This window comes from Myotis daubentonii, chromosome 2 (genome assembly GCF_963259705.1).
Source record: "Myotis daubentonii chromosome 2, mMyoDau2.1, whole genome shotgun sequence".
Taxonomy (NCBI): domain Eukaryota; kingdom Metazoa; phylum Chordata; class Mammalia; order Chiroptera; family Vespertilionidae; genus Myotis; species Myotis daubentonii.
The window spans coordinates 136,698,423-136,711,776 of record NC_081841.1 but is presented as its reverse complement, the minus strand read 5'-3'; the positions used below and the strand labels follow the sequence as shown (position 1 = coordinate 136,711,776).

At 40.4% G+C, this 13,354-nt stretch overlaps 1 protein-coding gene across 5 annotated transcripts in view; it reads right to left on the bottom strand.

The window, feature by feature from the left end:
• ENOX1 (ecto-NOX disulfide-thiol exchanger 1) overlaps positions 1–13,354 on the bottom strand; it is a 611,845-nt gene that overhangs the window by 27,470 nt on the left and 571,021 nt on the right. For all 5 annotated transcript variants that reach the window (XM_059684703.1, XM_059684702.1, XM_059684704.1 and 2 more), the window contains one exon: positions 4,657–4,759. In XM_059684703.1, the coding sequence (XP_059540686.1) occupies positions 4,657–4,759 (103 nt within the window). The remainder of the gene's footprint in view (positions 1–4,656; positions 4,760–13,354) is intronic.

The following is a 13,354-nucleotide window of genomic DNA, read 5'->3' as shown; positions in this document are numbered from 1 at the left end:
CATGTGAAATATTTAATCCCCTAACAAAGGAGTTTGCTCTATTGTGCTCTTGGTTTCTCTTGGCTTTCTTGGGACTCTTGTTGCTTCGGGCATGTTCTCTTGGCTCTCCTACAATCTCCCCCATGGTCCAGGTCATGTGGACCCCACACGCAATGGACTAATGGACTGCAACCAGCCTGATGCTGAACTGGACCCAGCTGCAGCATGGAAAGGAACTCTGGACACTGGCTTTGCTTTTAGCTCTACTGAAACCCCAGCTACACTTCTTCCGTGACTGGAATGGGACTTTAGATAGCCAGGAATGTAATTTTGGAAAAAAAAAAAAAAAAGCTTTTTACCATATCTCACCCGCCTGTGGGAGCCTCCAGAAATGCTTATTCCAGCAGCACCTCAAGAACCCCACTCCCAATAGTAACAGGGAAAGTCCACCCATGCTTTTCTCCAATACCAGGTCCATTAGCAACAATGTCTAGTGACACATTAAAAAATGTGCTATGAGGAAATATATTTTTAGAAAATTTTAAATGTGTTTATAAATGTACCAACCTAAAAACTACTGGTATAACAGATAATACACAATTATTTACTTCTTAGTTTTCACTAGAAATTAAGTTTTTTTAAGGTTATAAATTCTGATATATGTAAATAAAGCTACAGAAATGAAAAATAATAGGGAAAAGAATGGTATACAGGGAAATAGTGTATGTTTTGGCTTTTAGAAAATGGTATGAGATATGAAGATGTATTTTCATTAAGGGAAGTGAAATAATTTTTTCCTGGTTATTTCTGAATGTGTGTGTATGTACTAAAAGGGACACAGAAAGTTTTAGAAAGTTTATGAAAAATAAATGTTGAAAAAGGAAGTTTTATGCGTGGTGAATAAGACTGAAATTTAATCAGGTAAATGAATTTAAATATCACAAGTAAGGTGATACAAACTCAGACTCTGGCTCTCTGAGAAAAGGGCTATTGGTCTGCTGCTGATACCGTGAAAACACAGACAGCCACGATTCTCTGCTTTATCATGATAATTTCTGTTTTATATTGTCTCAATCAGGTCCTTGATTACTTAGGAAAATTGAACCTCCTCAGTAGTAACAACTAAGTTTTGCTAACCATTATGTAAACTTCTGTATTTTCTTCAAAAATTTTCATTGCCACTTTGGTCAAATGGATACATAAGTATCACTTCATAATGACTTATGATCCTATTTTGTCAAATGTTCAAACCTCTTTATATATTTTGGCAAACTTCCCAAAATTTAAATTATAAATAAGAGTATTGACTGGGGAATGATTTTGAGGTGTTCCAGAAGGGCCCCTGGAACACCTCAAAAATCTGTTTTCTCTTCTTATAAAAGAGAAATGTTAAACAAATTAGGCTTATTTCGGTGTGTTGAAATTACATGGGAAGCATTATCAAATAAAAAAAAATAACATTGAGCCTTCTTTATGTTGTATTTATATAAGTTTATGTTATAAATGTTCTAGAAATATATGTAAAATTGCTGAAAATCTGAAATGTCCTGAACCAAAATGTTTGTCATCAAAATTGAGGGACACACTAAACCACTGAACCTCAGTGTCAGATCGTGGCACTTGAGGGACACACTAAACCACTGAACCTCAGTGTCAGATCGTGGCACTCGTGGGCGAGGGCCATGCTGATGTCCTTGTGGCATGGCAACACTCTGCTCCTGAATCACAGAAATCACGATGGGTAAACGGTGACTGTAAATTACATGAACACCTGGGGCTCCGGGAAAGCCAGGACAGCTGCGTGGTTCTAACCGGCTCCCTGGCATCTTCTCCAGTTTTCACTGGTCCATTCCTTCATCCACGGTAGTACATTTGGGCTGGACTTTGTTCAGTTGCCGCTTAGTCCGGGTTAACAATATATTCTTGTTGTTGTGTGAATGTTTTCCTAGAGGAGCAGAAGCTTTCCTCTGCCACAGGGCTGATGTCCTCACAGAGGCAAAGAAACTATTAAACTATTAGAAAAAGTGTTTTCCCACTGGGGTGTACCTTCCAAAATCTCTAGTGAGTGAGGCACCCACTTCACTGAGAAAAACATATGCGCTTTGATGGACAACCTTGCAAACTTCTTGGAATTATCATTGGCCCTATCGCCCTCAATTTTCAGGCAAGTTGATAGAACTAATGGAAAACTAGAATCAGGCAAACCAAGTTTAATTACACAGGATTGAATGGACAGATAAGAAGGGTCATAATTTTACGACTTTTTACTTAAAATATTGCTAATTTCTAAAGTATTGTTTTCCAGATAACAGAAATTTTTCTTCTTTACACCTTTGTTATGTTTCTCTCTAAATGATCCTTCCAGACTTTGCAAACTCAATAATTGAGTAATTTTATTTTCATGGCATATAGCCTCTTCAGTAGTAACAACTAAGTTTTGCCAACCATTATGTAAACTTCTGTATTTCCTTCAAAAATTCAAATATATATATTGCGTATGTTCAACAGGAATCTGTTCTCTTTATAACAGGACACAATTGGAAACTAGATATATTACAGGGCTTTGATTGGAATGTCATATTTGAGAGAGAAATGCCTAAGCTCATATATGACTAGAAAGCTTTAAGGAATTAAGACTGACTTTGAAAGCCAATAAAAACAATCAATTAAAAAAGGTACCAGCTTGAAAAAACAGTCTGGTACCTTGCTAACCGTGGTTCACCGTAGTCTTTCCAGATAAGGAATGAAAGTTGCTTCCTGGGAGATGCAAAGAAAGAAACTCAGGATATTTTGGGAACCCCGAGAAGAAAGGAATTAACCCCAAATCTAGAGTTAGTGTAGGCAAGGTCTGATGGCTAGTATGCAGCTTGGCTTCTTAGCTTCGAGAGAACTTTAAAATTCAATCTGAAGATTCCTTCCAAAAAAGTCCAGCAAAGCCAATTTAAGAGAGGCTATGTGGTTGATTACTATTCTTGCTGGACTTATATCAGGCCAAGTTTATTGAAACTAGACTTACTTTGCAAATAAATTTGTTTCCATTTGGCTATATTTGACAAAAAATGAGGGTCATTTTAGAGAGAAAATTGTTTCAATAGTAACTATAATATACCTCTGTGGATATTAGGTTCTAGCGCTGTTTATTATCTTTTCAGTTAAAAAATTTTTTTTCTGCCTATAAACTAAACTGGATTCTGAGTTTTTATATTTTTCTTAAATATCTGGCTGCAGTCTTCCAAATTAACATTTTCATTTTCCCATCCATTGACTTAGCATCATTGGGTACTGAAATTGCCTGTTTGCCAAGGCCAGGCAAGCTAAAGTGGGACAACTTAAGGTAGACTTCGGAGAAATCATCACAACAATTCATCTATGTACAATCTTTGTTCCTGCTACAGAAAGATCACCACAGACAGTCAAACGTCGGACCAGGAAAATCTATCAGACTGTCACTCCTACGCTCACGCCATATGAAGATGATTCAAAACAGACAACTAGAAATCTCAATCACCTGCCTTCAGGACTCAGAAACTGAGATTATAGTCTGCTCTAAACATGAAACTTTGTTTTTCTTTTGTTTCCATAGAGAGGCCTCTTACTAAACACCTGACTGTTTGCACCATAGGCTTAACCTTGGCAGCCTACTTGCATCACTGCCTCCTGAAATGAGACATAACTGTTTACCTGAACTGAGCTTTCCTCAAGTCTGAGAATGGTTCAATGACATATAGAACAATCTAGCAACCCAACTTCTGCAGTGTCAGACTTCCAGAAAGTTTCAGATAAAAGTCACCCTAAGATGTGCTTCTGTGCTATGCAGATTGTTTTGAGCTAAAGGCAATTTTAGCCACAGGCTCAGGAGAAACTCTGCCCTCAACCCTCTGTGCCTAGAAGAATTTGAATTAGAGGACTTACCCTTAATAGATTATTAGTGATAACCTTTCAACCCACCTTCATGGCAAGGCAAACTTTTATTCACTAAACATCTGCTCTTTCTTCATTCTGCCATGACCCTTTGAGTCCCCCAAGACGTATTTCCACATCCCTAGCTCAGGATGTCTTATATGCCTCAATCCCCCTTCCCATGCCAACCTCTCTCTCCTGCATGTGGCGTCTCTGACTCTCCCAGGTAAGCAGGGTTCCCATTCACGTGTATGAATTAAGTTTGGTTATTTCCCTTGCTAATATGCCTCATGTCTATTTGATTATTAGACCAGCCAGTAGAGCCCTGAGGATAGAGGAAAGTTTGTTCTTCCCCCACAGCAGCAGTATCGGTCTGGCCTCAGGACATGGCCTCTCTTGAGCCTGGAAATCTGGCTTGGTTTGGTATTTTTGGACTGGACACAACCTGGCCTCTAGTTAGAAGCGATGTGTCACGATTTTGAAATTCAGATGCATAACATGTGGGATGCAAATTAATCTGTCTTCCTGTACTCAGTTTGATGTCGGACAACTAATATACATGGTTAGAGAAGAGCAAACCCCCATTGATTTGTACATTCCTAACTTGAAATGTATGCAATGTAATCTCGATAAAGCAAATCTCACCTCTGCCCAGAAGGCAACGCTGTTTAAATTGTTAACATGTTGGAGGTGAATTGCTTGAATATTTTTAATTGAATTACCTAAGAATTACTTTAAAAAAAAAAGCACCAGACGAGGAAAACAGAATATCCTTACCAATTAGTAGAGCTTCTTTCTCTGATTTTAAGCCTTGACTTCTTTTCTCAATGTTGTTCTCTCGGTCTTGGTTGACCAAAGCGACTGTCAACACATTGATTTCCTATAAAATTAAAAAACAGATATTTATGTAGATTCTGTGCATTTCAGTAAAAGCACCAGGTCCCTTAAACTCTAAAAAAGAGGTCATCACTTACATTTATAACTGTAGATCAATTTTTATAAGTAATTGCTCTATTTGCCCAGCGGTAGAAAATAATTCTAGAACTTAGTCTCCTGACTACAGCTCCCAGATAACCAAGTAATTCTCTGCAAAAATGGCAATTTGGTGCAAATTATCTTAGGTTTTTGTCCATGTTCTTATTTACTAACTATTACCAAAAATGATATTTGACTGTATCAACTTTAACAAGTTTTATTTCAAATATGACAAATTTTCTGAAAAGCATACACAGGCTGATTTATAATTATATGCCAGTGTGTGTGTGTGTGTGTGTGTGTGTGTGTGTGTCTGTGTGTGTGTGTGTGAACAGGGCCCATTGGGAAAGGGAGATAGAGTTGTTAGGAGTGTTTAAGTTGAGTATATATCCTTATACACAACTGCAAACAGTAGATAAAGAAAATGTTGGGCAATTCTTTTCTTTGGAAACTAAAAATGAAGAATTGTACAACAAACTAATAACACATGCAATATTGAGGCTTGGCTATCTTTAGTTCTTTCTATAGTCTTTTTTATTTAAAATCAGAGAAGAAAAATTTAACTCATCCTTTCAGACTTTATATTAGGACTCAAAATAGAGAGTGATTTAACAGAAAGTCAAGTTTAATTATCAGAGACTGCATATATGGGGCTGTAGAATCATTAGGGTAGTTGAATCCTGTTGGGGGGAAATTTCTTACTGATAGATAGGTCTCAAGGAAGAATTAGTATATTGAGCAAAGAGTTAAGGATGGTGTTCTAATAGATAGTAGGGGATCTGCCAGAGGACATGGGATAGGTAGGTAGGAAGGAAGGAGAACTTAGAAAGTCTGGGCAAATGGTTTGGCAGGTGTTACCAGGACTGGAACTGGCTATAGGATATTTAGCTACTTACTGCAAATTAACAGAATTGGCCAGGTAAAAGAATACAGGAGATTGTTGGGAATAATGTTGAGCATATAAAGAACACAAGTCCCATCTGAAGGCATTCAAATAAAAAAGAGAAGGAAAAAAATAACCCTCAGTGCATGCCAATTAATATAGATCTGTGAGCTGACTTTAATTTATGATCTACTACTTTGTAAATCAGGGATAATCATAAATTCCCAGGAAAGAAGGTCCTGTTGAAAACTGCAGTTACTAAAGCACCATTTGTTGAGCATGTTGGAGGCTTCTCTAAAGGTCACACTTACCTGCTGAAGACTGCGTGATCGGGTCTGAGTGAAAGGTGAAGATCGGTAAGATAAAGGACGGGGGAACCAGTGCTGTGACAGGTCACAGGGAAGGTTTTGGTTGACTAGAGGGTACCAACTGGGGCCTGAGGCTGGTGGTAGGAATGTGCCCATGAGGACAGGGGTCAGAAAGTTTTGGGGAATGGGCTAAGGAAAGTGTGGAGCCAGAGGAACATAAAAGATCTTTAGAGAAGAAAAATGTCTGGTAGCAAATGGACAGTTGCCAAAACCCCTCGCAGTAGGGACAGATGCACCATAATAGTGAACACTAAAGTAGCCCATTCTCAAAGACATTAGAGGACACACCAGTTTATGCTTCATATTTAATTCTGGAGAAAACATGGTCCAATTCTTAAGTCCTATCTTAAGAGTTTCCTGTTCTCTACATAGGATGTTCTAACTTATCTAGTTAGTAATTGGGCAACACATTTTACTGGGACATTGGATCATGAGTTAGCAAGGCTTGTCCCTTTTTTAAAAATTCACTGTCCTTATTACTTCCTCCCATCCCAAATCTTGAGACAGTGGAAGGAACATGAGAATGGGAAAGGTTCATTATTAGAAATAAAAAAATTATGAAGATCCTTTATATTTATCCCATTAAAATCCTTTTCTAATAGATCTAATATGCCCTGAAGAATGATATATCTACTAGATGTTCTGGAAAAGGTTCCAGATGCAGAGAAACTGAAAACTGGGCATGGATAAGAGTGGAGGGGGCTGGAGGGAAGGGAGGTTACTAAGAATAAATTGTTAATGGTGTCCAAAGTACACAGAGGGAAAGAACTTTGGGATTGGGGTATCAAGAGTTTCCTTGCAGTGAGGTCAATAGGATTATGAAATAGAATTCTAAGAAAAGTGGTAAAAACATCATTCACCTACAGACTGAGAAGCACTCAAGACTAGAAATGCACAATAGGTAACAGCTCTGCACTGGGGAGAAGAATGGACAAGATTATCTAGTAAGTCTTCTCTCTTACCTTTGACTGTAATTTCTGTGACAGCTAGAAGAAATCATTAAAGGGCTGGAAGAGGTTTTCAATAACTAGAAACTAGATTTCATGGCTTTTTTTTTTTTTAAGACTTCTTAAAGAGTTAGCTACTTGAAGTCAGAAATTTCCCCTCGGAAGTGTCCTTACCAATTACTTTGAGAAATGATACTTTTTAGGAAAACTCTTTCTCAATAATTTACTGAGCTAGAATTGTACTTTGTTGTTGTTTTGTTTTTGTCCCTCTCTACCCACCCAAGCCCCCAAGAACCAAGAATAATGGTTTCCCGATACAATAAAATCCTTTCATTATTCCCTTCATTTCATTACTCCTGTGGCCTCCTTAACTTTGGTGTGGTTTGCTCTCTACTGCAAAGCTTTTTGAACATGTGGTGTCTACCCACTGTGTCTACTGCCTCATCACTTGAAATCTCAGCTTTCTCATCAGTCACACCAGGAAACTATCCTTTAAAAGATTTTCAGTGACTCCTGTATTTTCTCAGCCTTCTTACCATGTGATACTTGACGTTAGCACCTCTTAACCATCTGCATCACTTGCTTCTGCTACATAAGATGTCCTGGTCTTTTTCTTCCTAATTTTTTTTTAGCCTTCACTGGCTTTTTCACTCCCTCTGCTGGCCCAGCATACATGGAGAAGGTAGCTTTCTTCTTCTTATGCTCTAACTTTGGTACTTGCCCAAGGGCAGTCACCAACTTTTCTTCTCTTTTCCCTTTTATCAGAATTCTTTTACTTTCATGGGTTCAATTATCATCACAACAACTTTTTAACTGTGTCTTATCATCACCTGACCATGGGGCTTGTCTGCTTGAATCGATCACTGCCCAGTTCAAATTCAAAGTGAGAGTGGGTAGGGGAGACAGACTTTAGCTGTGGCTCTTTCGCTAGGAACTGGCTGACCTTGGGCAAGCCCTCTCCTTCTTAATTGCACTTCCACACACAGTACAAGCCCCGTATCTCTCAGAGGCATTTATTCCAAGCTACTTGCAAGGTTTCCTTATCTCAGCACATTTCCTTTGTCACTTATGTAGCAGTTGATCACTTACATGGTTAGACAGAACTGACTTTCACTGGAGTGTGTTTTTTCAACAAAACCAGCAATTCCTTTAGGGCAGTCACAATACCTGACAAGGCGAAGCAGCATGGCCAAGTGGAGCTGTGTTCTGATTCTGTTGCTGTTCTTTATGTGTCAGGTAGGGCATCTCTTAACTCCCTCTTATGTAAGACATGCATAATAACCTATGCCTGTCTACTACCCAGAGCTACTGTGAGGACCAAATGTCAAACGTGAGATGGTGCTTTTGAAAATTGTAAGTATCTATGAATATACTGTGGCATCATTATTACCAATATTATTCACAGGACTGACTGGATAATAAGAGCTGCATAATACATACTTGGGGTACAGAATCCATGTAAAAAGTATGTATTAAACTTTGACTGCAATCATCTATACCAATAAAAGGGTAATATACTAATTAGACCAGGAGACCTCCCAGGAGACCTTCCTGACGTCCTTCCGGACAAAGCCATGGTGGCAGAGGCAGTTAGGGGCAATCAGGCTGGCAGGGGAGGGCAGGTGGGGGCGAGCAGGCTGGCAGGGGGCAGTTGGGGGTGAGCAGGCTGACAAGGGGGGAAGTTGGGGACAAGCAAGCAGGGGGGGGCAGTTGGGGGTGATCAGGCCAGCAGGCAAAGTGATTAGGGGCAATCAGGCAGGCAGGCAGGTGAGCAGTTAGGAGCCAGTGGTCCCAGACTGTGAGAGGCAGTTTAGGCCCGATCCTGCAGGGATCCCTGTAGGATCGGGCATAAACCAGCAGTCGGACATCCCCCGAGGGGTCCCAAATTGGAGAGGGTGCAGGCCGGGCTGAGGGACACTCTTGTGCATGAATTTTGTGCACTGGGCCACTAGTCTATATATATAAAAGGCTAATATGTAAAGTGTCCCCTAGGGATTTTGACCAGGAGACCGGGAGTTTGATCACTCGCTATGATGTGTGCTGACCACCAGAGGGCGGCATGGAACGAAGGAAAGCCCTGGCCGGCAGCTGGAAGGCCCCTATCAGCCCTGATCGCTGGCCAGGCCTACGGACCCTACCCATGCATGAAATTCATGCACCGTGCCTCCAGTATAAAATACATATGCAAAAATATACACACAAACTGTGGTAGTGTTCAAACAGTGCATATTTTCTATTTTCTACATGTTCTGTGGCAATGCTGTTGTACAGCTATCCTTATAATTTAAAAAGAAATAAGAAGAAGCCAATGACATACAGATGTCATTTTAAAGAGCTACAGGTAAGCATAGAGTGTAGCTGACTACTTCATTGAATAACATACTGAGCGACACTCCACTCCACACACACAGTAAATAAGGACACTACAATGTGATTTCCTCTGTGGGCCTCCAAGGGCTACAGCTACTAGTGCAAGGTGAGTGGGACCGTTGTCAGGATCTGCATGGTGAGGATTCACCAGCTCACCTCCCACTCTGCCAACACCATCACACGGCTCTTCTCATTCCTTCTCTACTTTCCTTGTTCCACAGCCTCATTTTTGCTGTTTGCTTCTAAATCCTGCTCTTAAATATTACACTCCACAAAACCAGGGGCATTGTAGCCACAGTCAACATGCCAATCAGCTATTTCAATATCCTTTACTCATTTTTTTTTTTTGTCAAGGTACCAAAAGCAATCCACCAAGTGCTTTGCCAGTCTCCACTAAGATATTGCCCATAAGATTAGAACTGTGGTTGGGAAGGAAGGAAATAGCGATACCTCTCACACTTCTCTTCCAGAGCCAGTGACTAGCATGTAGCAGTCGCCCAGTGGCTGATAAATGAAAGAGTGACCCACAAAAGAAAGTCCTGAAATAGTGAAGAAATGATGGATTTAGAAACAGTAGAATGGTCTTAACTGCCACCGATTTGCTGTAATCTCGTTTCCCTATTTTTATTTGTAGAAATAGATGATCTACAATGTCTTTTTGCTCTAAAGTTCCATGCCTGCTCTGTTCCCTCTTTCCTGAGTTGGAGCTTCCCTTCAGAGTAAAGCAGCTAACTTGGTACAGACAGTATGTACTTATCCTGGCTTTCAATGCAAAAAAAAAAAAAAAAAAAAAAAAAAAAAAAAAAATTAGAAGGGTAAGAGGAGGCAGAGGGAGAAAAATAACAAAAATGCAGATGGATGAGAGAATGGTTGATGAGAATGAGTGATGAGTAAGCTTCAAAATTTCTTATGGTTTCAGGGAAAATAAGAATTTGCCAATCCCCAAGTGCAAACAGGATCTCAGGACTTTTCTGTGGGTAAGAACTCCCAGGGCCCCACTAATACCAGTGGCCGAAGTGTAGTAGCGCCAGTTCAGAGGGTTCTGGGCTCCCACCCATCCGTGCCCTTTCCCCAGAAGCCTTTGATACTTAGGGCCTGCATGAGGGAGGCAGGAGAACCAACAGGCTTCCACCTGAGAGAGGCCATTTGAAAGCAGACATGTGGGACTCCTGCTCTCAGCCAAGATTTAGCAACTCATCACAATGCAACCACATTCTACACGCTGAGATGTCCTGCCTCACTGGGGTTCAGTTGCTGGCCATGTAGCATATATTCTTAGATAACTCCAAAACGGTGTTTTCTAAGATTTCCAATTGCACAGATTGGAATAGTTACAGGTCATAAAGGAGAAGCCTTTCAAGAAAGAGGTGTGGTTTAGGTGCCAGAGATCCCAGATGCAGCGCTTCTCCCGGCGGCCTTCCTTTCAGGGCATCCTTGGTTATATCCATCGAATAAAAACTTATGTAGTGCTTACTATGCACAAGTAGTATTAGAAGAACTTTGCAAATATGAACTCATTTAATCCTCACTACAGCTCCATGAGGTCATTACTACTGCTTTCCCATTTTACAGATGAGGAAATTGAGACACAGTGATGCTGAAGGCCACAAACTAGGAAGAAGCAGACTCTGGACTTAACCAATGCTTTCTCCTTACAGATGCTTTACTGTGCTACGTCACCTCTCTTGACTGCACTCCGAGCACCTATGATCCTTGCAAACTGAAAGTGCTGATTAAGCACTGGGACCAAATCCCCTCCTGTCCTGACCATTCAGAAGCCTGCAGGGGTTTCAGGCAGGACCAGTGAGCAGTTTGCACGGTTATGAATGCAAAGGCGAGCAAGGCAGGCAGCCAGGAGGGGCCTGGCTGAGGAGCAGTGTTGGTAGGGATGGGTCAGCTCTGTGCTGCTATTAGGTGGTGACAGTCTTCCTTTGTACAAATGTGTCTTGTAATCATGGTCTTTGCAACAGGGAAGGGATTCAGAGGCAGAGTGCCCGGACAATGAAGAAGATGCAGCACACTGCTCTCCTGGTTGGGAAGATGTCGGGGAGGAAAGCCAAGATCAATGCAGCACTTCAGAGACCAAGTGTGGGTCACGTGCAGGACTGACTGAGCTGATGAAGAGGCTCAGGAAGAGGGCCCATCCTATATAATAAAAGCCTAATATGCTAAGTGTCCAGTCGACCGGTTGGCAGTTCAACCAATCGAAGCATAATATGTTAATGATATGCTAAGGCTGCTCAACTGTTTGCTATGATATGCACTGACCACCAGGGGGCATACAGTCAACGAGTTACTATGACATGCACTGACCACCAGGGGACAGACCACCAGGGGCAGACACTCTGACCAGTAGGTTAGCTTGCTGCTGGGGTCCAGCTGATCAAGACTGGATGAGATGGGCTAGACATGCTCCGGAGCCCTCCCATGGTCCCTTCCTGGCTGGCCAACCCCCTGTGTCTCTCCCCAGTCCTGATCATGCACTGGTGAGGTTCCTTGGCCTGGCCTGCGCCCTCTTGCAATCCAGGACCACTCCGGGATCTTGGAGAGCCAGTTTCGGCCCCATCTCACCGGCCAGGCCAAGGGACCCACTGGTGCATGAATTCGTGCACTGGGCCTCTAGTGTGGTAATATGGCTGAACCACTGAGGTGAAGGGATAAGCAAGAACAAAGGGGTACAGAAGCCATTCTAAAGGAAGAATAGACCAATTCTCTGTGTGTGAAGTAGATGGAAAAAAGGAAAGTGAATTAAAAAAAAAATTTAGAAAAATCTGGATGACTAGCAGAATAATGATACCAGAATTAAAGATCGTAAAGAATGAGAAGTACTGGCTCCAATATTTCAGAAATATTGGCTGTGAGGCCTTGGAAAGGTAGTGAGTGGGAAATACAGGGAAGCGTCAGGACACCTGGGCTGGGAGTCACTTTGTAGCCTGTCTTCTGCCTCTCTCTGTCCTGCATGGTCCCAATGCACATCTGTTGTTCCTGTCACGTCCAGAAGTGCCCCTGCCTGGACTGTATGTGATGGCTCTGCCTGTAATCATCCCTCTACACAGGAAAAATGTCCTCAGCACCTAGCCTACTCTCCTGCACATGCTAAATCTGCAACTGATACTTTTTGAAAGAACTGTAGACCTTTGAGAATGTTTATTGAATTATATCAAGTGATTCTGTTACTACATAGAGAGGATAAGTTTCATAGGTGAAATAGACTGGCCTTGGAGATTTGGTCAGTATCCTTGGCCTGTAGTGATTTATTAAAAGTTGGTAAGGAATATATAGAGTGGTTAGTGAAAAAACTATACAATCACTATGGGTATTTTACATCATTTTGGTCCCTAAAATGCATTTATGATTGTGTCATATTAAAGGAAAATAATTTCTTTACTATCTTAGATTAAAGAAGGTAAAAAGTTAATTTTGAATTTGTATCTATTATTAATGCTTTCAATATGTCTTTAATTTAATATTAACTTTTTTGAAAACCACAATATAAGCTTATAAACTTTTCCCTTTCCTTTCTTTTCCAAAATTTAAGACAATTCTCTAGTTAAAACTTTAATTCTTAGTAATAACCTTTCTGGGTTTTCTCATTGTAAATATATATATATATATATATATATATATATATATATATATATATATATATTCAATGTGGAAAATTTACAAAACATAAAAAGAAAATAAAAATAACTGAAATTCTACTACCCAGATATAAACACTATTAATATTTAAATATTTACCTTTTATACAGTTTACAGTTGTTTGTATGGAAAGCAATACAATAATCAATAAATAATAATATAAAAATAAACTCTGTTTTGCATACTCACAATTGTAAACTTACTTTTGCCCCACCCTATATTTCATATATAACCCACCACACTTAAACTGTGGTCTCAAGCTGGCAATTAAATGACTTTCTTTTGGCA